Source organism: Panthera leo, chromosome D3, assembly GCF_018350215.1.
Source record: "Panthera leo isolate Ple1 chromosome D3, P.leo_Ple1_pat1.1, whole genome shotgun sequence".
Classification (NCBI taxonomy): Eukaryota; Metazoa; Chordata; class Mammalia; order Carnivora; family Felidae; genus Panthera; species Panthera leo.
The window spans coordinates 26058001-26085341 of record NC_056690.1 but is presented as its reverse complement, the minus strand read 5'-3'; the positions used below and the strand labels follow the sequence as shown (position 1 = coordinate 26085341).

The 27341-nt window shown below is 51.4% G+C and overlaps 1 protein-coding gene across 1 annotated transcript in view; it reads left to right on the top strand.

Moving 5' to 3' along the window:
- SEZ6L (seizure related 6 homolog like) overlaps positions 1 to 27341 on the top strand; it is a 71876-nt gene that overhangs the window by 15740 nt on the left and 28795 nt on the right. Inside the window, 4 exon segments of the mRNA XM_042909669.1 lie at positions 1940 to 2106; positions 2513 to 2707; positions 4204 to 4342; positions 26590 to 26786. Of these exon segments, the coding sequence (XP_042765603.1) occupies positions 1940 to 2106; positions 2513 to 2707; positions 4204 to 4342; positions 26590 to 26786 (698 nt within the window).

Genomic DNA, 27341 nt, shown 5'->3' with positions numbered 1-27341 from the left:
CTTTTTGCAGTTAACAAAGAGGGAGTATTCACTGAGCACCTGCTCTGTGCCCAGTCACATACTAGGCTCTATGGAGAACAGGAGAGAAGTAGCAAAACTTGGTTTCCGATTGGATAGGAAATTGACGTGGAAAAACTGTGCTTGTACACGTGAAGGAACTTGGGAGAAGTTTCAGGGCAGTATCTAAGCAAGAGCATGTCTGTAGACTCTAAGTGATATGCATAGGATCCAGAATCTTAGAACTTTAATATTCTATGGTTTTATGTTAGAATATTCTTTTTTACTTTAACTTTTTTAACGTTTTTATTTATTATTGAGAGAGAGCATGAGCATGGGAGGGGCAGAAAGAGGGGGAGACACAGAATTCGAAGCAGGCTTCAGGCTCTGAGACATCAGCACAGAGCCTGACGCGGGGCTCAAACCCACAAACCGCGAGATCATGACCTGAGCCGAAGTCAGACGCTATACCGACTGAGCCACCCAGGCGCCCCTAGAGTATTCTTGAATGTTCCAGAAAACGAGGACCAGAGCTGCTTAGACTTGCTGTCTTAGGTCGTGTTCCCTTGGAAACAGACATGGAGACAAGGATGTTAGGGAAAGTAGCTCATTTGGGAGCTAATCTTGGAAAGCACTGGTAAAGGCATAGGGCAGCAGGCAGGACAGGAAAAGAGTCAACACAGTGCGTGTTAATGAGCAGGTGCCTCTGCAGGGGCCATGGGGGTTCTATCTGCTGGGGGCCTCTGCAAAACCGTATGGAGCCTGGTCCTTTCGGAAAGGCGAGGGAGCTGAGGTACTGACCCACCACCACCCCCCCACCTATCACTGCATGAGGGATGCTTCTGGACACTCTAACTCCCCAGCGTTGCCAGCCACCCTTTGAGCTGGTTGAGCTGACAGATTCTCAGAGATCTGGGGCAGGAAGCCAGCCCCCTCCTCATCCCAAACACAGTGGACATGCGGCAAAGTGAGCAAATTGTCGCTTCGACATTCATGCATTTTGGTAACATTAGAAATTCGTCTGGGCGACATAAAGTAAACCTTTTTTATGAGTCACAGTAAAAAAAAAAAAAAACAACTCAAAAGATTTAAAATGCCTCTTTATGACTCTATAAAAGAAATTGATCTAATTTGTATACTATTTCCCTCCTTATTTTTGCATAATTTCTTTAAAAATACCAGGACTATCAAGGAGCCGAGTGTCAAATGACTTTAATAACAGCAAAAATGAATGCCAGCATTTTGCTTAACACATTTTATTTTTCAGGGCACTCGATCCTGTCATATTCTCAATGCCCACCTGTAAGATAGGTGGGAGAGACATTACGACCCCTCCCTTCCCAACTGTGGAAACTGAGGCCCAAGATGTGCTGAGACTTATGTCAACCCAATCGCTGGGGAGTTGGGAAGTGAGAATCAGGAATTATAAATCAGTTGATTTATAATAAAATGCTTATAAATTTGACCCGTGTGCCTGCTTTGTCCTCGGCATGTTATGCACAAGGCCTTTAATCTCCACACTCTGAGGTAGGCTCAGAATGTGAAGTAGGCACCCGTTTTACAGACGAAGAAACAGAGGCTCGGAGCTGTGAAGCGTCCCCGTCCAAAGTCACACGGCTCAGAAGTTACAGAGTTGAGACTCTGGTTGTCTGACTACCGCTCTTTCAGTGCATTAATCTCTACTCCTCAATTAGTCATAATAATTGGTATCAGTTAATTAGTCTGGTTCACAACATCACACACAGCACTTTTCCTATAACCTCAGGATCCACCCGTGAGTCTAGATTAAGCATGCTACAGAAAAGGAAGCAGGTTCCCTAAGGCAGAGCAGCTCGACCGGGCAAGTCAGGGGCAGAGTCGGGATCTGGGTCTGGGAGCGAGGCACACGCCTCCCACTGCTGCTGTGGGTCAGTGATCTTCCTGTCCTTCCCCCTGCTGTCAGGATGATGGTCTACAGTGGCTTGATCAACAAGTCAGCTCTTCTCTATGACTCCCTCCAAACCGAGAGCGTCCCCTTTGAGGGTCTGCTGAGTGAGGGCAACAGCATCCGCATTGAGTTCACGTCCGACCAGACACGGGCAGCCTCAGCCTTCAACATCCGGTTCGAGGGTGAGAGTCCCCGGGGGGCCTCCCCCATCCCGGGTGATGGTGTGTGAGTGGAGGAAGTGTGGCAGAGCTGGGCTGGGTCCCGGGAGCTAGAAATCTGACCTGCTAAGGCCTAGGGTGACCCAGAGGCCAGACTGCCCTTTTGACTTTCAAAGGCAGAGCCTGCAGGGTTGAGAGGGCAGAAGTTTATATTCCCATTTTAGAGATGAAAATAATGAGGTCGCCAAAAGAGAAGTGAATGCTCCAAGGCAGGTCAGCAGGTCAGCTGGAATCGGAAAGTGGGGTCCGGTGCCCATTTTCCTTGGAGCTTGTCTAAACAGCAGGAGGGGACCCATCTTCTGAGATCCAGCTCTCCGGGGAGCCCCTGCCTCATCTGAGCTGCTGCCCCTCTTTTGTATCCCCACCCCAGCCTTTGAGAAAGGCCACTGTTATGAGCCCTACATTCAGAATGGGAATTTCACCACATCCGACCCGACCTATAACATCGGCACCATAGTGGAGTTCACCTGCGATCCCGGCCACTCTCTGGAGCAGGGTCCGGCCATTATCGAGTGCATCAATGTGCGGGACCCGTACTGGAACGACACAGAGCCCCTATGCAGAGGTGAGTGGCCCCACCGTCCTCCTCCCAGGGTGCCTCAGGGACCTGGACCCCCTCAGATGAAAAGGTCAAGGCCCCGGTTTAGAAGTATGTCACCAATTTACATACCAATTTAGCATGAGAACCCTTTCCGGGGCTCACCGTCCTTTGGGTCAAATTTGCTGCTGGTCTTTGAGAAAATTCCAAGCTTGATAAATTTTTAAAGGTGCCCCTTCCTACAAGCACAGACCCCATAGTGCATAGCTCAATGAAAAGGTCTCTGCATGGATTTCAGCTCCTCTGTACCCGCTTGCTATGTACTTTTGTGCAGTGCACAACCCACCCAATCACACACGGCAGTCCTGAGTTCAATTAATAATAATGATGCTATTGATAATAGTTGCCAAGGGCTGCATTTTCTCATTTAATCCTCACTACAATCCTGTGAGGCACATAATATTGACCCCATTTACAGCTGAGGAACCCAAAGCCATGAGGAACCAGACCGGTCCTAAGAACAGACTGAGGGTAACTGGTAGAGGTAGAAATGGCACTTGGGTCTCCTTTTTTCTCAGAGACCTGTGCTCTGAGCCCCTCTGGACGGTGTTGGCTGGGTCGAACCCTCCTCTCCACGAGCTGCCGGGGCTCTGCCCTGCCTCCTTCCCCACATGCCAGGCCGCGGAGCCAGCTCAAGCCTGGATGCATATGCAGCATGTGGTGGAAGGAAGAGAGCCCTTGCTCCTGGCAGCCGCCACCTGGATGGCGGTTGGCATGAAGTCACAGCTTCGTCGTGGTGAGGGATTGATCCCTGTATTAAATGTGCTGGTTTAACAGAGCGGAATTTATTGGTGCTTTGGCCTCTGCCACGTTGAGAACTTTCCAAAGCGGTAAACAGAGTGGAATTTAAAGAGCCAGGCGCCAGCACGGCCTCACCTCTCCTTCCAGTTCAGAACCAGGCTCTTCGGCAGTAACACTGACTAAGAATTACTGAGCTCTCGCCTTGCGCCAGGGGCTGTGCTGCATTCGCCCCCATGAGCTCAATCAGTTAAGCTTCAGGATAAGCCGACAGAGTCAGCACTGGCCTTACGGCAGCTGTGCGGAGGAAGGGGCCTGAGACTCCAAAACGGCGCATGCCTGGTCACGGAGTCTGTTGGGGGCAGAGATTCGAACCCAGGTCCACCTGAATGGAACGAGGCATCCCTTAGCCGCTACTCACTCTGCACAAGAATAGGGCTGTTGGGGATTCTCCAGAACGGGGAGCTCTGTCCTTGATCCTGAGAGAGCTATAGGGCCCATAGCCCCTACCCTACCAACCCTCAGCGGAAGGAGGCAGGCAGCCGGCCCCAACTTAATCATCCCGCACACGCGCACAGACCGCCTGAGGCTCAGGCACCTGTTCACGGTGCACAGCGAGCCGTGACTGTCGGGCTCCAGAGCCCATGCGCTTAACCGCTACGATCTTGGCTTCCTTGTGAATCAAGCGTTTCTGTCTCTTGTCTGTTCGTCTCTGTCCCCTACAGCTACGTGTGGTGGGGAGCTCTCTGCCGTGGCCGGGGTGGTGCTGTCCCCGAACTGGCCAGAGCCGTACGTGGAAGGTGAAGATTGTATCTGGAAGATTCACGTGGGGGAAGAGAAACGGATCTTCTTAGATATCCAGTTGTGAGTGTTTATGATGGGGGACCAACTGCCCCTGCTTTGTTCTTTCAGCCATTGCTAGTGAAGCAGCTACTATGTGTCAGGGGCCGTGCGAAGAACTGGGGTCCCAGTGGCAGGAGAAACAACATCGTAAACACACAGAGTCCCTAGCCTCCAGACACCAGGTCTACTAAGGAAGCAGGCATGAAGTGGGGCAATGCACCAATAATCACATCCCGTAACTTTGGTGAGCGATGTTCTAGGTGGGGATTTGACATAAAGGGGAGGTCAGAAAAGCCTTCCCTGAGGATCTGATCTGATACTAAAGCTCAGAACTAACGGACGAGCCGGAATACATGTATCTGAAAGGAACAGAACATGCAAAGGCCCTGTGGCGAGAAAAAGCCTGTGAACTGCCTGCGTAGTCAGGAGGAGGGGGGAGGTTTAACAGGTACTCTGCCTATGGTAGCAGTTCATTTTCTTCACCTGTCTCTCTCAACTAGAACGGAAGGTCCTCGTAGTGAGGGCTTGCTCTCATTTAGCTCTGTTCTGGGGTCTAGCACCGAGCCTGACACATAGTGAGGTGCTCAGGAGATCACTGCTGAGTGAAGAAACACTGTAATGAATGGAGAGTTACCTGGCTGTGCGGCTGTTGGCTGTACTCTGTGGGGGCACCTAGTAGAGGCTCCATCTAGAACTTGCCCCCTCCTGAACTCCCCAGGGCTGGGGAGAAGCAGACAGAGACAGATGGTGGTGTTTGGAGAAGCAGAAGAAAGGGCTGCCCGGCAGGCCCAGACACCGTGGCTTGGACAGTGGAGAGCAGGGCGGGGTATGCCAAGCTCTGAAGAGCCTTTCTGGAGGCAGCCTGGGCCTCAGGGGGTCAGCGCTCCCCTCAAGCCTGAAGCCAGAACCCAGTCGGCTGGGAAGCATGACTCAGGGCCTGCCGTGCCGTGCAGAGGAGGCTGGCAAGGGGGAAGTCATTTGCAAAATTATGAGTGACCGTCTTTTGAAGCTGTCCCTCAGAGGCTGCCCCAGAACCTTCTATCCCAGTTGAATCAAAGAGGCACAGACCTCGCACAGGTGCCCCTTGTGGACTTCGGGCCAGGCCAACCTGGGTCAGAATCCCATCCCCTTCGCTCCCCCGCGGTTTGACCTCGGGCTTCTCCCTGGCTCTGGCGCTTCTTGTCTGTTATGAGGGACTTGGAACATCCGTGTCCCGCGGCTGCTGGAGGCAGCGTGTGAACATCCCTCGCCCATCCTTGCTGTCTCTCACTCCTGTTCCCACCTCCCTGGCTTCCAGAGTCTGCTGCAAAGTGCTCATTCACGCAACACCTCATTCTCGAGGGTCTGCCATGAGCCAGGCCCCGTTGTAGGCTCCAGAAAGGCTCTGACCATTGCCCCTTGGGCAGTCAAGTTTATATTGGAGAAGAGCAGGTTGGATTGTCTCTATTAACTCTGGGCGGGGGTGGGGACATACGTGCGCGCCTGCCGTGTGCGAGCCGTGGATATTGGGAAGGGGTTGGTTGTGGAGGGGTGCCCGGGTGGCTCAGTCGGTTGAGCGTCTGTCTCTTGATTTCGGCTCAGGTCATGATCTCACGGTTTGTGAGTTCGAGCCCCACATCGAGCTCTGCGCTGGGAGCCTGCTTGGGATTCTTTCTCTCCGTCTTTCTCTGCCCTTCCCCCGTTTGAGGTCTCTGTCTCTCAAAATTAAAAAAAAGTAAACATTGGGGCACCTGGGTGGCTCAGTCAGTTGAGCGTCCGACTTCGGCTCAGGTCATGATCTTGCAGTCTGTGAGTTCGAGCCCCGTGTCAGGCTCTGTGCTGACAAATAGCTCAGAGCCTGGAGCCTGCTTTGGATTCTGTATCTCTCTCTCTCTCTCTCTCTCCCCCCTCCCTTGCTCATGCTCTGCCTCTCTCTGTCTCTCAAAAATAAATGCTAAAAAAAATTTTTTAAAGTAAACATTAAACATAAAATAAAATGAAATAGGTAGGGGTTATGGAAAGAGTTCAAGGGAGGCCTGGAGTCTTCTTAGCTGACGCTTCACATAGAAAACGCCATTCTAAAGCTGTCTCCTGTGGGAAGCCTTCTGTGGCTCCCTACTGCCCTCATGATAAATATGAACGTGTAGTCCTGGCTTGGGAGCACCCCACCGCCAGAAGTTACTGGCAAAGCACCTCGGTCTTCAGCCAGGAGAAGGAGAATCCAACTCCTGATAGCCTGGCTTCTCTTGCAGAAGGTCCCCCCAGCCCCGTACCCCCAGAAATTGTCTGTGCTTCCCGCTTCTGCTGGGCTCAGCGGCCTTCTCCTCACAGTGTGTCCCCAAGACGGGCGGTTTTGCGTCACCAAGAGTGGCCCACATCTCCCCTCGGTGTCACAGGCCCGAATGAGGAAACAGGAAACCGGGAGCCCTTCCTTTCACTCCCTCTAGGCATCAAACATTCAATTAACCTTCAGCCTGACACTAGATGGGGTTTTGTTTCCACTGCAAAGCGCGCAATGGGGCAGCCGATCCAGGGACCTGAGCAGTTAAAGCAGAAATGGTTCCTCAAAGCCAGGCCACTGCTGGCATTAGCATCAGGAAGGGACCCCTCGCCGGGGGCAGACTTTCTGTCTTCCGGTCAGCCTGGTGGCCCCAGATATCACTGTTAGCCAGGAGAGAGGAGCCCCGTCTTCCTCCTCCGTGCCCTGACAGGGCATCCCGAGCAACCCTGGACCCATCACCAAGCCTCTCTGGGCCTCACATTCCTTCTCTGCAAGCCAATGGGTTGCCTCGAGTCAAGAGGATAATGATTCAAACTCCTGCAGGACAGGCGCGTAATTTCTGTTACTGGGGAGTGGGGTCACTGTGGGACGATAAGGAGGGGAAGGGTCTGTGATGAAGGGGATATAGTACGTCCCCACCTAAAATCATTTAAATTCTATTTTGTAGAATAATGGCCCTTCCCCACTCCCACCCCCCCCCCCTTCAAAAAAACAGTATCTGCTGATCAGATCCAGATTTGAGGGGTTCTTTCTCATTGCCGTGATTCTCATCACGGAGCACTTCCTGTTTGTGAGTTTCTTTACAGACGTAAATTTGTGTCCTCCCCAGAGGAATCCTATGGGGGCAAGACAACTATTCTGTTTAATTCCTACTCCTTGCTTTCTGACCTGTTCAAGTTGGGTGTCTAAAAGGCCTCCTGAATGAAGGAGTTTAACCCCAAAGTTAAACTCCTGATCTGATTCCCCTTCCCCAAACCTGTTTCACCCCATCTTCCCATCTCGGGAAGGAATCATCCATTCTGCCATAAGCTGCTAAGGTCAAAAGGACTGGGAATTTTTCTAGACGAGTAGAATGGGTGCGTGTCCAACGTCTGGCTTTCTTGGCAGTGGGGTGGGGAGAAACACCCTGATTTATGGCATTTGCCAGTTTCCTGGGTGTAACGACTCCCACCATGGCCAATTTCAAGCTGCTAACACATTTGCCAATTTCCTCCGTGTAACGACTCCCACCATGGCCGTTCCAAGCTACCAATACAATGCCAGCAGGCTCGCCAGATGCCCGGATGCTTAACGACTGACTCACGTGGGCCAGTACGAGCTGCCGCACTGTGAGCCAGATTCTTCTCTCCCTCTCACACCTTGTACCTGAGTCCCCAGTACATCCTGCTGATTCTACTCGAGAATCGGAATATGCCCAGAGTTCAAGCACCTGTGACACACACACCCCCCACCACCATGGTCCATGTTCTCATGCCAGGATTATTCCAGAGGCATCCTCACTGGTCTCCCTGCTCCCGCTTTTGTCCCCTTTGGGGCTATTTGTAACCCGCTACCTTGAGTGATCCTGTTAAAACCTAAGGCAGGTCCCATCACGCTCTGCTCAAAAGTCTACAGTAGCTTTACATTTTATCTAGAATAAAAGCCAAGTCCTTACAAAACATCCCATGTGATCTAGCCCTGGCCACGTCTCCTGCTTCATTTCTTCATTTGGCCACACTGGCTTCCTTGTTCTGCGAACTTACCCCAGGGCCTTTGCACTATCTCTTCTCCCCCATACCCTCCCCAGGATGCTCTGCCCTGAATAGCCTGCATATAGCTCACACCCTAGCTTCTTATAGGCCTCTGTTCACAAATCACCTCCTCTGAGATGTCCCCCAACACCTTGATCATCTCTGTCATTATTGACACTCTTACCTTGCTTCACTTTTCTACGTGGGTGGCACTTAGATCCACCAACACACCACACATTGTCATATTTGTTGAAGTGTTTCATCCCCTCCATCTAGAATGTCACATCCATGGGAATAGAGGCATTTTTTGTTTCTGTTTGATTCCCTGCTGTAACCCCAGTATGTAGATCAATGCCTGGCCCCATAGTAGGTGCTTAATAAATAAGAGTCAATGGAATAAAGACAACTTCTCATGGTCATCCAGCCATGAAGTTTCAGAGCCAGACTTTTAGCCCCAAATTCATGTCCAACAGCCTCTTATGTACAAGAAGGGAGGAAAGTTCAGAACAATATGGAAAGACCATAGAGATATGGCCTCCCTTTGTCAAGAAACCCATATTTATTACGTGACCGGCAATGCTAAGAAATAAAAGTTTGGCTAAAAATGATCACATAAGCATCCGACTCTTGGTTTCAGCTCAGGTCACGATCTCCGGTGTCATGAGTTGGAACCCCGCGTCGGGCTCTGTGCTGACAAGGCAGAGCCTGCTTGGGATTCTCTCCCTCTCCCTCTCTCTGCCCCTCCCCCACTGGGTGCTGTCACTGTCTCTCTCTCTCTCTCTCAAAAAAAATAAATAAATAAATAAATAAATAAACTTTGAAAAATTATCGTGTAAAATAACAGTAAGGGTAAGACCCCCAAGAGAAGGTTATATAGAGTTAGAGTGTCAAAGGATTTGCCATCAGAGACTTTGAAGCAGAATCTAGAGTGAGGACCCCAACCCAGTGATGGCCAGTTCCATCGGTAGAGTTTGAGGCCCGAGCCAGGTGGGGGTGGGGGGCGGGGAGGCCATACCGTCCTTCTGGGTAATCCGATGCGGCGGTGAGGGTGATGGTGAGACCACAGGGCGGCCTCCGTGCCCCCACAGAGCACACGGCCAGCATGGTCCCAGAGCCTTAGGACTTGAGGTGCCATGAAACTTGAGGTTTCATGGACGTGAGGGCCCGCTGTGAACGGGGCATTGAGGCTCGGCCCCGGCAGAGAGCGAGAACGGGGCACCCCTGCCCCAGAGGAGCCCACACCGTGAGCTGACAAGGCACAGACAGGAGAAAACTCCAGGGGCCCCCGAGGCCCGGGGTCGGGAGGGTGAGCCTGGTCCACGGTGGGAGGAAAAGGCTGTCCAGAGAAAGCAGCATCTCTCTCGGGAAACAGCGACGTCTGGAGGCGGTTCGGGCCGTGACGTTCGCGTGGGGGGAGGGGTGCTGCTGGCGTCCTGCGGGGAAGGGTCACGGATACTGCCAGACACCCCGCGGTGCACGGGACAGACCCCGCCACAAGGAAGTAGTGGACCCGAAGCGTCAGTAGGACCGACTCAGGGACACCCTCGCCAAGACGGGCAAAGATGGGGGTGGGGAACCGTGTCTGAGACCAAAGGAACAGCATGCGCTAAGGTCCAGAAGCAGGAGAGCACGCCTCTCTTCCTTTTCGGGGCTCGAATATCGAACAGACGCTGGACGCTGCGTGCATCCAGGGCTGTCGCATCGCAGGCACCTTCAAAGCAAGCACGTGCACCGGGTTCCATCATCGCCTCCATTTGACAGATGGGTACGCTGAGGTTCGGACAGGGGAAGGGCGACCGTGGCCACACAGCGGGGACCTGAGTGGAATGCACTCCGCTTGCCGTGTCTCCAGAGTCTGGGGGCCGCCCCCGCACCCGCACTTGACAGGAGCCGGAGGAAGCCCTGTGTATCTGGAGCTCAGTGACGCAGGAGGGGCGGCAGTGGAATCAGGCAGAGCCTTGAAGGCCGCTTTAGGGAGTCTGCGCTCGCCCCGACTGGGCAGCCGGGGAAGGGTTTCAGCCGGAGCCGGGATTAACCGTTGCAGAGGGGAGCCGAGTCCTCCGGTCAGCAGCCTCGGGCTCTCCCCGCGGACTCTGGCGCGCGTCTGGCAGTGTGGCATCTGGGCCTGGCGCCTCCTTCCTCCCACAGAGGGAGTGAAAATAGCATCTCACCCGCGAGGGTTACGCGAGGCCCGAGAGCTGCTGGGTTTAATTTATCTTGCTTGGTTTCCGCTGACAGTTTTAGTAAACCAATTTGGGTTTGATAGTAAAAATAATTCTGTCCTCAGGGCCCCTCACGCCGCCTAAGCGTTGGAAATTGTTATTTATCGCCTCGGTGAGGGGGAGGGCGTTTGCACTGTTGACTGAGCGGGGTAGGTGGCCCGTAGTAGGTGCTGGGCAACGTCTGCTGAGTCACGAGGACGTAAACCGCGCGAGGCAGGCGAGAGGGGGCGTTGTTCCCTGTCACCCACTGGGCAGGTCTGTGGATGCCGCGGGCGTTGGGAGATGACGAGTCACCGTCTCTGAAGGACCTACTATGTGCCCGAACCCGAACTGCATGCTTCACACCCCTGAGCGATAGAGAGCATGCGCGTTATTATGCAGAGATAATAATTGCATAAATTAGAGCCATGGTGGGGAGAGATAATTACAGAGGGGAAATTACCTACATTAGAGATAATGTATGCACAGCGTGTCGCGTGGGGTCTGGCACGTAGCTGGCACTTCATCAACAGACACTATGATTACCAGGACTCCTTAGAAGATATTATTGTCACCATGTCCCGGATTTGCAAATGACAGAGAGCCTGTTAAGTGGCTTTCTCAGGTCACACGGCCAACAAAGGACTGAGCCGACGTTCGCACACACACACACACCGTAGCCTCCGCGTTTATGGGCTTGAACAAGCTTTGGGGGGACCAACCGTATGTCTCTGCGATGCTCCAGGGAGGCTCCCAGGCCTCCAGAATCTCCAAAGCTCAGGAAGGGAAGGAGTGCCATAAATAGACAACCTGGTGACACGCAGGCTAAGGGCCGTGGCCGGAGGGGTGAGGGCGGGGAGGTTAGCACAATGCTGTGTGAGCTCTGTGCAGAAAGAGTGAGATGCAAGCAGGATCCTGAAGAGTGTCAATTGGCCAAGCTGGAATGGGGGACGGGCACCCCAGGAGGGGTCCTTGTGAGCATGGGGGGCTCAAGCAGTGAAAGCAGGGACCGTTAGACAGCAAACGGACGCCCCGAATTGCAGCGTTAATTAGAACCATCCGTCTTGCATTATTGGTGTTAGAGACGGGAAGGAGGGTGTGTTATCTTAAAACGAGTCAGGAACCCCCAGGCTAAACCCCCTTCATACCCCAAATGCCTATTCCCAAACCCATCATGTACCTCTCAGCTCCATCAGCTTACCTAAAACACAATGGAACACGAGCCCTTTAAAACATTAAGGATTTCTGAAATCAGTCTCTCTCTGTGTCTCTCCCTCTCTCCCTCTCCCTCCCCCTCTCCGTAAAGCATAGAAAGGAGAACTAAAAAACTAAGGAATTATTGGTGAAGGCATCATAGAATGGAAGAGCTGGGAGGGGCCCAGAGACGGGAAGTAATTTGCCTAGCATCACACAGCAAGTCAGTTAGGACCAGAAAAACAGCCTAAGCTGTAGATGCTGAGCACAGAGGTCACAATCTTGAAAACGCCACATGGTAGGGAGACACAAAAGCTTCTAGAGTCAAAAAGAGCTACGTTTAGGGGCGCCTGGGTGGCTCAGTGGGTTGAATGGCCGACTCTTGATTTCGGTTCAGGTTCATGAACCCAGGGTCATGGGATCAAGCCCTGAGTCAGGCTCCATGCTGAACGTGGAGACAGCTTAAGATTCTCTCTTTCTCCCTCTGCCCCTCTCCCCCATTTGCACGTCTCTCTCTCTCTCTCACTCTCTAAAAAAAATAAAAATAAAAAGAGCTACATTTAAATCCTGGCCCTGCCACCCCAGTAGCTCAGTGGCCTCGGGCAGGCCTCACAATGGGATACTTTGTTCACTTTATCCCCAGTGCCTGGCACAAAGCAAACGCTCAATAAATATCTGTTGAATAAAAGAGAGAGGTGGTAAGTGTGTGAGTTAATTAAATAACATGTGTATTCTTAGTAAAGTTTCTCACATAGAGTAAGCAAATAACCACAGCTGACATCATTTTCACCCCTTACTATGTGCCAGATTTTATGCTAAATACTTGACATGCCTTATTTCATTGATGACGACACCATCATAAAGGATGTCTTACGTTCATTGAGCACTTGCTGTCTGCCAGTCGCTGAGTGCTTTCCCCAAACTACATCATGTAAGCCTTACCAGGACACCTATGTGATGTCACAGTGGCACTCCCCTTTTACAGATAGGGAAACTGAGGCTGAGAGAGATGAAGTCACTTGAGGACACAGCTGGGGAGGGGCCGAGTCAGGACTCGAACTCAGGCCTCCTGGGCCAAGGCCAATGTTATAACCACACCATAAGTAGTCGTGAGGTGCTCCGCAAGGGAGAATTCCCTGACCCCATCTTACAGAGGAAGAAATTCAGGCTCAGAGAGATGTCTCCCCTCCCCGCCCCCCTCTGTTTCATGGCATCTCTTTTGCAAATGTACACATACCTCTGGAAGGAAACAATTTCAGCCAGGCTCCAGCTTGCCTTCTCTGACTCTGCTCTGGAGCCCAACCCCAAATCCCTCCCTGTTTATGGGGCCTCAACACAGTTCTCTAACCAGGAAATAAAAGGACCTAATAACAAAGCCCAGTAACCATAAGATTGATAGCCGTGGAATATTTCTCTTCAGCTACTGCCAACCTGTTCTGTGCTAAGTTAATTCCAGGCCCTAAAAATTAAGTACCTTGTCCAGAGGCACTACAGTTCTTTAAACAGGGATATAGCTGCTTTGGGCTGTAAGAATTCAGTTTGAGGTCCAGGCAACAAGGAAGAGCCAACAGTCAAGGGCAGTATTGATGCCAGGAGCACAGATTTCCAGCGGAAATCATGGAAGAAATAGCCACAGTAGAAATAAAAACCTTCCAATCCATTAGTGGAGGGAGATGGGATTTCCCCAGAGCCGAAAGTTGTAAGGAATCCAAGAAATCACGGCAAAATTCAGGGAGCCCAAATCCCATCCTGTTGTGGATGAGGAAACTGGGGGCCCAGAGACGGGAAGAGACTGTCTCAAGATGACTCTGTCAGTCAGCTCCTGCTGCATAACAAATGAGCCCAAACTCAGCAACATAAAACAGCAAGCTTGTATCATTTCTTTCGAGTCTGCTGGTCGGCAAGGCAGTTCTTCTGGTCTCCGCCAGCTCACATGTGCCCCTCTGGGCAGCTATGTGTTGGGTAGGTAGCTCTGCAGATTGTGACTGGTCTTTTTGGGGGGGGTGGGTGGCCATCAGACAGTCTGGGCTGGCCCGGCCCAGGATGGCTCTTCTGCCCCGCCTGTCTCTCCTCCTCCAACAGCTAGCTCGAGCTTCTTCCCATCATGACTCGCCAGGGTTCCAGGACGATGAGAAGAAGCATCCAAGGCCTCTTGAGCCTACACTAGAAATTGGCACAGCGGCATCATCTTCCATGTCCCGTAACAAGCCACAGAGCAGGGCCGGCCCACATTCAAAGGGTGGAGACCCAGACTCCTCCTGATGGCAGGTGCTCCAAAGCCTCCCTGCAAGGATCACGGACGCAGAGAGGGGCAGAGCTTTGAAATCATGTTTGCGCTCAAGCTACCTCAGCCAGGGAAGAGTGAGGGTCAGAAGCCGGGTCTCCCGGTTCCCCACTTTACCAAAGGAATCCGAGGCTCAGAGAGGTGAAGAACTTGCCTACGATCCCACAGCTAGAAAGTGAAGGAGACGAGATTTGTGCTTAGCACTTGGTCCCTGGAATTTCGAAGGCCTAGGGAACGTTTCCCTCTCCATACAATGCCTCCAACACGTGGGAGAGAGCAAAAGGCCTTGGCTTGTGCTGGCAAGTCTCGGGTTCAGCTCCCAGCTCATCCACCTATGGGCTGTGCGACCTTGGATGAGTCACTTCACTTTCCGGAATGTCAATTTCCTCTCTTTAAAATGAGGAGAATAATGGTGCCCACTTCGTAGAGTCTGAGAGAATGAAACATTAGGCAAGGACCTGGTACGTTACCTACACTCAGTAATTTAATTGGCAGCTGTGAGCTGTGATGATGATGCTGTTGTTAATTCCTTCTCTGGCATGTGCACACACTGAGCTCCATTTTACACACGCACACGCACGCACGCACGCACGCACTCACAAGGGTTGATTGCCCCCGAGCTTGGCATTTGGCATGACAGCTAGGAATCAGGAGGGTTCTTGCAGAAGTGCTACCCAGGCATCCACCTGACGGATTACTCCCCCTCCTGCAACGTGCAAGGGGCTGTTGTGGCCAGTGGTAACAGGACAGCACGAGCTCCAGGGTAAATCTTCTGCCGGCACTTGCCCCTTTCCTGCTCCTCAGCCCCTCCACGCTCTTCCCAGCCTTGGTGATCAAGCAAGAGCAGCTGTGGGAAGGGACCCGCCGCCTGCCTTGAGCTGGGACGTCACCTGGCTAGTGCACACCTTGGAGCTCGAGCCCTTCGGATGCGATTAGATTTGACATCCTAGGGAGACACGGCTGCTTGTTTCATGAATCCCTGACATGCAGTGGCCTCACTCACTTACTATTCAGGGGTGTTTCCTGAGGGCCCGCCGTGTGGCTGGCATCGCATCAGACTCCCCCGGATCAAGCCCTGACCGCGAGCCAGACTCTCTGCGTGCCCAGTACCTCTGTCAATTTACCTAATCCTCAGAGCAACCAAGGAGTCCACACGATGACGTCCCCCATGTCACAGATGGAGACACAGATGCTCAGAGGGGCCCGGTGGCTCACCAGCTGGACGTAGGGGTGCCAGGGTTCGGACCTGGCCGTGTGACACTGAGCTCGTGGCCCGCACCGCCTCCCGGCCCTGCTCTGCGCAGTGGCACCGACGTGATCCTGACGGCAGCCAGACTCCCTTGAGAGTTCTGGGCAGGCCAGCGGCTGGGCAGGGCTGCGGTCCAGGCAGTGCGTGCTGGCCAGAGGCCCTGTCTGTGCTCCTCTGACGGCCATGACCTGGGGAAGCCCTGGGGCGCCCGCCTGGTGCCTCCTGGGAGAGCTCAGGGTGAGCCCTCGAGGTTCTGAACGGGTCATTTCTTCCTGGGGGACACTTCCCGGGGCAGAGCCCACGCTGCCAACCCGGCACTGGGCTTACAGGCAGTGTTTCGGCAGCTCAGATGAACCACACCAAGGCTTTACAAGTGATGCCTTCAATGTGTGTGTCAGGATGGGGATTCGGAATGACAGGGACACATCCCGCAGCTGTCAGCTCCTGCTGGGGACAGCTCTGAAACATCTTCCTCCAGCCATGCAGAGCCCAGGGCCCCCTCCTGCGCGTGTGTGTGCGCACGTGTGTGCAGATGGCCACCCTACACGCATACACATCTCTCTCTCTCTCTCTCTCTCTCTCTCTCTCTCACACACACACACGCATATACCCCGTATACACACACCCTGTACACACACACACACACACACACATATACACATTGCCACACCCCCCCCACAAATCCCAATCTACCCTCAATTATGCTATCTCAAGGGCAGCTTTTGCACCCTGACTTAGAGGTCCTAATGAAAGAGACCTGAGAGCCCCGAATTTTATGAATTTGGAGAAGCTCCTCCCCAGAAAGAGGAAGAGGTGTGGGCATCTCCACACAGGGAAGTGATGGAAAGGCCACAGGTCTGTGCGTGGTCACTCTTGGGTCCCAGAAACCCAGGCTTCACCAACCTATGTCTGAATCCTGGTATTCCCACGGTGATGCCTTCACTGCCACTGAGTCAGGAGGTGGGGAAAATGTGGGGTCCAACCCTCTGAATAGGAGGAAAGCCTGAAGCCCGAGGAAATCATGGCCATTGCTAATTCATTGTTTTATGGTTCATGGATTTGGGGATTGTCATCTGGGGAAACTGAGGCCTGGGCTGGGCAAGAGACTTGTCCATAGCCCCAGAGCAGAGAAGTGGCCAAGGGGGTGGCCCCCTGTGCAATCTCATGACACCGGGTTTTGTTGCCACACCCCCTTACCACACTCCCCTCCTGCCTTTACAGGCTATGTCACTCATCATAAATATTTTTTAAGACAAAAGATGCCCTTTTAATTGAATTCCTGGCCCTAACTACCTTCTTTACAGCCACCCACAATATTATTCCTATTTTACAGGTGAGGACACTGAGGCTCAGAGAGGTTATGCCACTCTCTCAGGGTCACCCAGCTAGAAATCAGCACCTCTAGGATTCTCTTACCACTGCCTCTCAAGACAGAGCAAACTCACAGGATGGTTGAGGACTGACTTTTTCATAGACAAACCAAGCCAGGAGCTGCTGGGTTTTTCCCCGGTCCACAATGCTGGCTGTGAAATGTCTTGACATTGACCTTGACCAAGCTCTGCCCGCGGCATTCTGAGGTGGCTCAGTCCAGGGATGTGGAAATCAGAAGCAGCTCGGCCCATGGGTGGTCCCAGAGGACAGGCATGTGTAACCCAGGAGTCTCTTTCTTCCTGTTCTCTTTGGGTATGAGAGGGGAATTGGTGGAGAGGGGGATGGGGGGAGAAACCAGAAAAAGGAGGAAAGGCAGTGGAGAACAGAGACTGGGTGTCATCCCCTCTGAAACCACAGCGCAGAGTAGCGCCTTTGGGTCCTGGTACAGCCTCTTGGGGAGTTTGGAAGGGACACTGATCCGGGGGCCCACCCCTTGACATGTTGAGGGTCTCATTGGTCTGGGGTGCAGCCTAAGCATCATCGAGAGTGTTTAAATCTCCGCAGAGCTTTTCACGTGCAGCCGGGACTGAGACCCAGCAGCAGAGGGCTGGTTCCTGAGCTTGACATTGACAAGCACCTGGTGAATGTCTCAGGGAGAGAGGGAATAAGGAAAGGAAGCACAAACAAGGAAATTAGAAAACCACTCATTTTCATGCACTCCGGTGTCCTTTTAGGGGGCCAGAAAGATTGGTTTTCCGTGTCCTCCCTGGAGCTGACATGGTTTCTTGTCCCGTCTGCCATTTTATCAAATTTAATTGAAACCGAATGAGCACTGGGCCAAAGGGACCTTCAGCAATTCCACGGTGCTGAGGGGTGTTTAACGGTGGCCGTGTGGCACACGGAGGCCTTGGGACCTGGGCCTTCCTGGACTCGGTTTCCTCCTCTATAAAATGGGATTCATGACATCGCTCTGTGGTGGAGGGGATCCCATGAGAAACAGACACAAGAGAACTCTGGAGAGGTCTTGTAAGAGAAATTTGAATGCGCCTAAAACTGCATTTATGGGCGTTGGGTCCTCTTTTTTCTCCCTTATTTAAATCCTATACTTTATTTCCTCACCATCTCTACTGGTCCACGGAGGTCCTGCCTCAATTGCAGCATAGTGTTTTCTTAAAGTCATGCAAACCCTCTAAGCCTCAGTTTGCCCATCTGGAAAATGGAGGAAAATTCACCATAATTCATGTAAACGACATTTGTCTCACCTGTGCCAAGCCCTGTGCTGGGCCCCAGGGACACTGGGGAGAGGTGGGTACGGTTCAGGGAAGTTTAGCCAGCCTGGTGTGGAAGATGAGAGAGGTTCTGCCTTCCAACCACACGGATTTGGAGGCTGGCTGCCCTATACGACCAGCTCTTTGAGCCTCCTTGCGCTTCTTCACCACCGGGTGCCTCAGTTTGCCCCCTCTGTGATATGGGTGAGGATAGTAGGTCTTCCAGGGTTCGTCCGAGGATAACATGTATGAAGTGCTCGGAAGAGCTCTGGGCATCAGGAGCCTTATGGAAACCTTGACTGGTTATCATATCGCTGTCAGTGCAGGATGGGGTCGGGAGCACAGAGGGATGTTGAGGAATTAGATGTTGTCGAGCAGAGAGGTGAGGGGAGGCCTTCCAAATAAAGGGACCAGCATGGGCTAAGGCAGGTCTAGGAGCATCAAAGGGTCTGGTGTACAAAGATGTTTGAGACAGCAGAAGTGAGCTGTGGGCCCGACCGTGGACCCCCTGGGAGTCCAGGAAGGCTGAAAAACTGGACATTCTTGTGTGCGTTTAATGTCGCTTCTTCCACAGACCCGTTCTATTAACCAGCTACCTCTTATCTCCCCCCGCCCCACCTTAAACTGCATATAAATTGGCTTGCTTTTTCACTTGGCTTACCCTAAGCAAAATAATGTCCATGAAATTAGAAGTTTGATGCACAGACCGTATATTTATATATTTTATTTTCAAATCCACATTTAAATAAATACATAACCATTAGACATTTTCAACTACGTTTGTCTAGCTCAAATCATCCTGCGAACGCCACCGGGGAAAGCCTTTTAAAATTTAAAAAAAAAAAAAAAAAAAAAAAGATTTCTAAGCGAGGGTCAGCCGTTTGTTTAAAAAGGAATAAAGGAAAGCAAGGTGGCTTGCTCATCATTGCTTTCTACAACCTCTGTGGAATATTAATGGCGGCAGCTCAACGGTTATAAAGCTCACCTACCACCTTCCCCCCACATCCGGGCCCCTGATTGGCTGAGGCAAGAATGGGCACCTGCTGCAGGGGAATGGGAATCTCCACCATGCTTAGGCGCACACCGCCCTCTGCTGGCCGAGAGAATTACCGCTCCAGAGAAAGGTTTGCCAATCTGTGTCAGAACCAAACTCGTATTCCTCGCCGAAACCTCTCTGGCTCTCTAGACCCTAATGAAAGCAATAATGGGGGTCCCTTGAGCTGTTTTTATCCTTTCTGAAGAGGTAATACAGCCACATGATTCAACATCCAGAAGTACAAGAGTCTACTGTGGAAACAGCAAACAACCCCCTCCTCTGAGCCTGTCCCCAGAGGCAATCACGGTAATTGATTTCTTATGCGTCCTCCCCAGACTCTTTCTTAAAGATTCCTTTTTTTCATTTTTTTGACATTTATTCTTTTTTTTTTTTTTTTTTTTTTTTTTTTTTTTGAGAGACAGAGAGACAGAGTGTGAGCGGGGGAGGGGCAGAGAGAGAGGGAGACACAGAATCCGAAGCGGGCTCCAGGCTCTGGGCTGTTAGCACAGAGCCTGACACGAGACTTGAACCCACGAACTGAGATCATGACCTGAACCGAAGTCAAACACTTAACCAACTGAGCCTACCGAGGTGCCCCAAGATTTTATTTTTAAGTAATCTGTACACCCAACGTGGGGCTTGAACTCACGACCCAAGATCAAGAGACACATGCTCCACCGACTGAGCCAGCCAGGTGCCCAGTGTCTTTTTAAATATGCCCCCCCAAAAAAACCTTAACAGAAATCTCCTATCTACCAAAATGAAGCCCCCCAGACTAAGTAGTCAGTTTAATGCTGGTTTATTACATACCCGATTATACACCATCAATAATGGCAACAAAATGAAGCAGATTTCATTGTTATCAAGAAATGCAAAATGCTTAGGAGATGGTCTTTTAAAACAAGGAGTTAGAAGAAATATTACCTTGGTAGGAAAAAAAAAAGTTGAAATGATGGGTCTAATCAAATGACCTTTAGCAATGATGTCATAAGGACATAGGGCTCAGCAGGATGCCAGCGGCAGTGCGACGGGGCTTTTCCTCACCCTGCAGATTTTGTTTGTAATGTTCTATTCACAAATTTCCTGATGCCAGACTGAAGCTAGTCACACTTTTTGGAGACACGTATATGTGGCTTTCATGGGACATCGTATAACATATGGTTCACATCTTGGGCTTTGGCATCCAACAGACCCAGGTTAGGGCCCCGGGTCTGACTCTTACGTGAGCCTCAGTTTCCTCATCTGTTAAAACAGGGATGGTCCTAGGTGTTAGCGTGTGGAGTTCTTGTTTGAGTGCTTGAGCGTTGTTTGAAAGCTAAATGAGGGTCTTGGGAGACCTTTACTCAGATATCTGGCCCATGAGGTAGCCCAAAAGGTAGTTTTGTTGGCTGAGTAGAGACTGGAACTGGAACGGTGAAAAGGGATGCCAAAAGTGGGGGCACTGGATAGCGTGCCCCCAGATGACTGCTCCGACCCCGGAAGGGGCTACAGGATGTGCCTGGAGCAGGGTCAAGGTGGAGAGGAGAGGAAGCTACAACCCAGCAGGTCACGGCCACGGGCTGGCTTTGGAGTGTCTCATCGGGCAGTGCAGGGGTGGTGCAGGGTTTGATTCTGGCAACCAGCATATCAAAGAAGAATGGGGAGTGTTGGCAACTTCTACAGCTCAGTGGCATTGGGTACCTTCACACTGTCGTGCAACCAACCCCTGCGTCTAATTTTAAAGCACTTTTCATCCTCCCCAAACGGACTGTGTAGCTGTTCACCCAGCCGTCTCCATTTGTCCCCAACCCTTCCTCCCAGCCTCCCTTCCTCCCTTCCTCCCAGCAGCTTGACCCCCAAGCTGCTTTCTGTGTCTACAGCTTTACCTATTCTGGGTATTTCTTATCAAAGGCATCATACGCTTGTGTGGCCTCTCGAGACTGGATTCTTTGACTCTGCAGAAAGTCTTTAAGGTTCATCCATGATGGAGCATGCGTCCATGCTTTATTCCTCCTTATGGCTGGATGGCATTCCATTGTAGGGATACACTGTGTTTTGCTTCTCCATTCATCCGTTCAGTGAAAGAGCCAGATTTATGTTTCAGAAGGATTCATCTGGCTGCTGAGGAGAGAGACTGGGGCCAGGCAAGGAGGTGCTTCCCTACAGTCCAACTGAAGGGGGATGGAGAAAAATTAAAGACAGGGGCAGAAGGAGACACAGGAGCGGGGGTCTCCTGGTTGGAACTCCACGAAAGCCTGGCCCTTTGGCCCCAGAGAGGGACTGGAGGAGACGGGGACTGTCCCTGTGGCATCCTCCCTGCAGAGGACCTGCCTACACCCAATTCCAGTCCCCTCAAACCCACCTGCCTGCCAGCATCTATCCATCCCATGTCTGTTCTGGAGTCAAACTGACATCCTGATTTCTCAGCACCTCCCTGGATTGTTATCTGGCCGATGTCTCACTGGAGTCCTCGGTGGAAGGCCCCTGCTGTGCCCCATGGCCAGTCTCTTGGCTGTTAATTCTGCATTTTTGTCTCGGTTGCTGAGGACAGTCCAGTGGTGGGGACCTTGGATGCCCTCCGTGTATTAAATATAGCCGGACGGGCAAGCGAAACGCAGGCTTGTCTTCTGAGGTGGGCAGGGGAGAAATTCCTGGCATTTGCATATCCGTGGAACCAGCCTATGAAGAAGGTGGATCCAGAAGGATAAGGCAGAGAGTAACCTTACTCTTTCACTGCCCCATCATTCATGGTCTGTTTTCTTTTTTTTTTTTTCTTTTTTTGCACTTCTTGGGGGGAAAGCTTAGTTTTTACAGGTCTTCTGGTCATAACAAGTGTGGCTCAGTCTACTAACCATAAGGCCCTAAACATCATTCATTTTCAAACTCCCTGCGCCCTCCACAGGGCTCCTTAGGCTGGGAATTCTGCAGTAGGGAGGGCCTGGGGGAACTGCTTCCTACTCCCAAAAAAGCCTGATCGGACAGCACGGTCACATCACGGAAGATACAGAATGCTGGGCTTTTTCTCTGTCATGGGGAACTTGATGGGGGCAACGTCTCTTGAGTCTGGCTGCTCTTGGCTTTCCCTTTGGATGGATCCCATCCCCTTTCAGGATGGGGGACACTTTTAAGGAGACCCACAGTGGCTCCTATCTTCAGGGTCCACATCTGGACCCAGGAAATATGATTCTTCTCCCTACTTCATTAGTGATGGGGAGCTCACTCCCAACACCTCCTTTCCCCTCTTGTCTCTCTCTGCCCCCAAGGCAGGCAGGCAGCTCCAGTCTGACTGAGAGTCCTTGCTCTCCTCTTGATGAACATCAAATGCAGTCACTGGTCCCCAAGCCCCAAAGGCACCTGCCAAGCCACCAAGTGTCCTTGAAGCCCTCCTCACCAGGCTTAAGGTGAAGATGAAACACTTTCTCCCCTCCCCTAGTCCCCCCTCCCGAGTGACACTCGCTGAGTAGGTCCTTCTTGCAAGCCTCTTTAGCAGCCCAATAAATGCTTCGCCTTCTATAAGCTAGAGAGGGGGAAGGGCGCAGATCGGAAGGGATGCATTGATGGCAGTAGCAGGTGCCATGGATACCCTGTCTGAGTCCTACAGCACTTGACACGGTGTACCTACCGTAGCTTCCTACTGCAAGCCCCTCATGGGCAGGCCAGAAGTGCTGGGGGTTGGTACACTTAAGAGCAACCCTCAGCCAATGAGGGATCAGGGTTGGAGGATGAATTCCCAGTTCCCTCTCCCCCGAGGTATGTTCTACACCATTGTTGACTGTTCCTGCGGGACTGAGCCCAGGGCCCACAGTGGAACTCCCCCGTCGATGACTATATATTAGCTCCTCCGCTTCCTCCCGCCTCACCACCTCACCAGTGCTGCCTGGGGTGGCCTCCCAGACCAGCCTGACTCCAGGAGACATTCGTCTTTGCTCAGCTCTGCTTCCGGAGGACCCAGTTTCAGTCAATAGCGCTTTCAAAAGTAGGAATACTCGGAACCTATTTGCTTATTCTTAGCTCAGGGGACTTCTGCTGGAATCCCAAGACAATAGAAGTTGCAGTCAATAGTCTGTTGCCCACTGTTTACAGCATGCGTTCACATAAGTCAGTGTTTCTCTGCCTTAGCGCTGTTGACATTTTGAACCAAATGGTTCTGTGTTGTGGAAGGCTGTCTTGTGCAGTGTAGGATGTTTAGCGGTATCCCTGTCATTGACTCCCCAGTGACAGCCCCTAGTTGGGACAACCAGGTCTCTAAACATTGCTAACTGCCTCCTGGGGAACAAAACTACCCATAGTTGAGAACCACTGATGGAAGTCATCTGCTGTAAACAGCAATCTAAAGAGAGCATGATCATGATTATGGTGACAATGATGGTGGTGATGATAATGGCAATGGCGGTGATGATGATGGTGGTAATGATGGTGATGATGATGATGGTGGTGATGGTGATGATGGTGGCGATGATGATGATTATGGTGGTGATGCTGGTGGTGATGATGATGGTGGTGATGATAATGGCAATGGTAATGGTGATGGTGGTGATGGTGGTGATGGTGGTGATGGTGGTGGTGATGATGGTGGTGAGGTTGATGGTGGTGATGATGGTGGTGATGATGGTGGTAATGATGGTGATGATGGTGATGGTGATGATGATGATGATGGTGGTGATGATGATGGTGGTAATGATGGTGATGATGGTGATGGTGATGATGGTGATGATGATGATGGTGGTGATGGTGGTGATGATGATGGTGATGATGATGATGGTGGTGATGGTGGTGGTGATGATGATGATGATGGTGGTGATGGTGGTGGTGATTATGGTGATGATGGTGATGATGATGGTGATGATGATGATGGTGGTGATGCTAGTGGTGGTGATGATGGTGGTGATGATAATGGCAATGGTAATGGTGATGGTGGTGATGGTGGTGGTGATGATGGTGGTGGTGGTGATGGTGATGATGATGGTGGTGGTGATGGTGGTGGTAATGATGATGATGGTGGTGATGCTGGTGGTGATGATGATGGTGGTGATGATAATGGCAATGGTAATGGTGATGGTGGTGATGGTGGTGGTGATGATGGTGGTGATGATGATGATGGTGATGATGATGGTGGTGGTGATGATGTTGGTGATGATGATGATGATGGTGATGATGATGGTGGTGGTGATGATGGTGGTGATGATAATGGCAATGGTAATGGTGATGGTGGTGATGGTGGTGATGGTGGTGGTGATGATGGTGGTGAGGTTGATGGTGGTGATGATGGTGGTGGTGGTGATGATGATGATGATGGTGGTGATGATGATGGTGGTGAGGGTGATGGTGATGATGGTGGTGATGGTGGTGATGGTGGTGGTGATGATGGTGGTGAGGTTGATGGTGGTGATGTTCATAATGACAGAACATTCAAATGACTTGACCAGACTTGCTCAGGTGCTGTCAGTGGATTTAGAATTTGATCCCAGATTTTCAGCATGCCTTATCTCACTCCAAAAGCCCATGACATAGACCAGAAATATTAAGCCCAGTTCACAGACAAGGAACATCAGAAAAACCACATGCCCTCCGTGCAAGTATCAGAGCCAGGAATCAAACCAAAGCCTTCTGATTTCCAAGGCAGTGTGCTCTTTCCAGCGCACCACCGCTTCCTGCTTTACAAAGGACAAAGAGCGATGCTAGGATTTTCAAATGAAAGCTATTTGCATCCTTGGAGATGCTTCCACTGCATTTAGATCATTGAAATGAATGATAGAGTAAAGGCAAGTTGCAGACTCTCTGGAACCCACTGTTACCAGCAGACCAGCTGCGAAGTCAGCTTTCGGAATAAATATTGGCGATCCACCATGTTTCCCACCAGCCTAATCCAGCCCCTTTCATGAATGATTGATGTTTTCATGGTTCTTAGAGTTAAGAGGCTCTTCCCTATCACAGGTCAAGAGCTGACATCAACCTCACTATTTCTGCTGTAAGATAGACTTTCTGGCAGGCTCTTTCATACCGTAGCATATATTGAGCACCTACGATATGTGCAAGAGAAGGCGGCAACTCCGGAATTTCAGTACAATAGGGGTTGGAGGCTGGATAGCCTTAGCTGGAAACTGGCAGAGGGTATGATGAGTCTATGGCTCTGTCTTGAAGCCACACATGCAAAGCAAGTGGACAGCTTTTATTAGGAAAGTGGTGCCACGGAAGCCGATGGAGGTTATGGGGACAGTTAAAAACGTCCCTAAATCAGCCCTTGGGCAAGTTTGCCTGAGAAATGTGAGAGATGCCGGGGAATAAAATACACCCCCTGCCCTCTGTGAACACCATTTCCACAGTGTTCCTTGTGCTTCTGTCGTTTTTGTTCCTTCTCCTGGAAGCACCACCATGGGTGGTTTCCACCCTCCTCCACCCTCCCTGACCACCCCTGCCCATGGGCACTGGATGAAGCTGTCACAAGGGATGGCTATTGTCACTCCTGCATGAGTTCCAGGAACTTTGCTCAGGGCCACTTCCTGGAATGCATCTCCTCAGGCAGTGTGTAGCTGCTTTTATCCCAAGCAAGATGACATCCAGACACATAAACTTGGCTCCTTAAGCCCTTCAGGGTCTGGATCCTACAGCCCTCCAGCCTTCTGTGTCCTTATAGCCCTCCAGTCTTTCTTGAGCATCCACAGGAAGCATCACCTCTTCCAGGGAGGCTGCCATGATGCCCCCAGTTTCCTCTCTCTGCACGTGCGTTGATTGTAACTGCTACCACAAAGCCTGGTTTCCTTCCTAGTCTAAATATACCACCCCTCTGTGGTTCTTGTGAGCACAGCTTGGCATCTAGTAGGTGTTCAAAAATATTAGAGAGAGAGACACAAGAAGAGGGTAAAGATGTAAAAGGGAAGGGAAGAAGGAGAATAGAAGGGAAGAGGCATAAGTTAATAGCTGTCTCCAGCCAACACTGAATTATCTGGCATTCTTTCAATCAGAGATCAATTTTATCTGGCACACCTAACATAACACATGTTTCTCTGGCACACTGAAGTGCTTTCTGGATTATTAACTGTCCATTGCAGTCCTGATATTTAGTGTCAAGGTGCTTTCTTTCATTCACGTCTTTGACAATGTGTCATCCTTTCCTGTTATGAATATTGACAGCAGGTTTGAGTACATTTCATGAGTAAGGTGCCCCCATCCCACCCTCTGCCCCATCCCCTACACATAATAGATACCTGGCTTTGATTTTGAGGACTTTGCCACATGATGAATGGAAGGATCATTTCACCTGACATGAAAATGCAGGTTCTAATTAGCAAGCAGGCAGCTTGCTCTGCATCAAAGGATGAAAGGCCCGTGTCGCACCCCCAGCATGTAGCCCAGTGCCCGGCCCTTAGCGTCACCAGCATTGGAGGCAATTTTACCGACAATGCAGTGTGCGACTGTGCAAAGACCTCCTTGCAGGAAAGACCATCTCCTGCGTGAGTCTTCAAAAGCCCAGTCCCTCCCCAAACCCAGGAACCGTGTGTGCTCGTGGGAAGGATCAGCGTGCCCCGGTCACATCTGTGATCCATGCCTCCCTCCCCCCAGGTTCCTAGCCTAGCACCTGCTACCTAGGATGCCTCGGGAACATGTGTGTTGCCTGAAAAACTAAATCAAAGGCTTGTCGTACTCCCGTGATTGTGTTTCACGAGACCTCTCCTCTTCTCTCTGTCCCGCCCCCAAGCCTGAACCTGAGCAACAGCGACATCCTGACTATCTATGACGGCGATGAGGTCATGCCTCACATCTTGGGGCAGTACCTTGGGAACAGCGGCCCCCAGAAGCTGTACTCGTCCACGCCAGACCTAACCATCCAGTTCCACTCAGACCCTGCCGGCCTCATCTTTGGGAAGGGCCAGGGATTCATCATGAACTACATAGGTAAGTGTCTCCTCCCGTCAATTTGTGTATGTGCATGCGTGTGTGTGTGTGTGTGTGTGTGTGTGTGTGTGTGTGTTTAGATGATTTCTTCTAGATGAGTCTTTGTGGGGGGTTTGTGCTATATTGGCACAGTAAACGTATGTAGTTTTTAAGCATTTGGACTCTCTGGTTGGAAGGACCAGGTTTTGAGTTTTAGTGCTGCTATCAGTGGCTGTGGGATCTTGGGCAAGTCGCTTGGCCTCTCTGAGCCTTTTTGTCATCTGTAAAATGGAAAAACTGATAGCTGCTCCAGAGGCTTCATACCAGGACTCAGTAGATAATGCCTCATGACTTTCAGAGTCACAGTGTTCCCCTTGTAGTCAGCTGGGATTTTATATCATCAGCAAACTCTCCTGTGTTTGTGACTTCTCAAAGCCCCGTCTCCATCAGCTTGCCTGACCTGAAGCTTGGCTCTTCCTAAGGTCTCTTCTTCCCCTGCAGCCCCACCGAAAGCAGAAGGCACTTGCCCTCCACCTCCAGTCCCGCAAGACATAAGAGAGGCAAGAGGAATCTTCC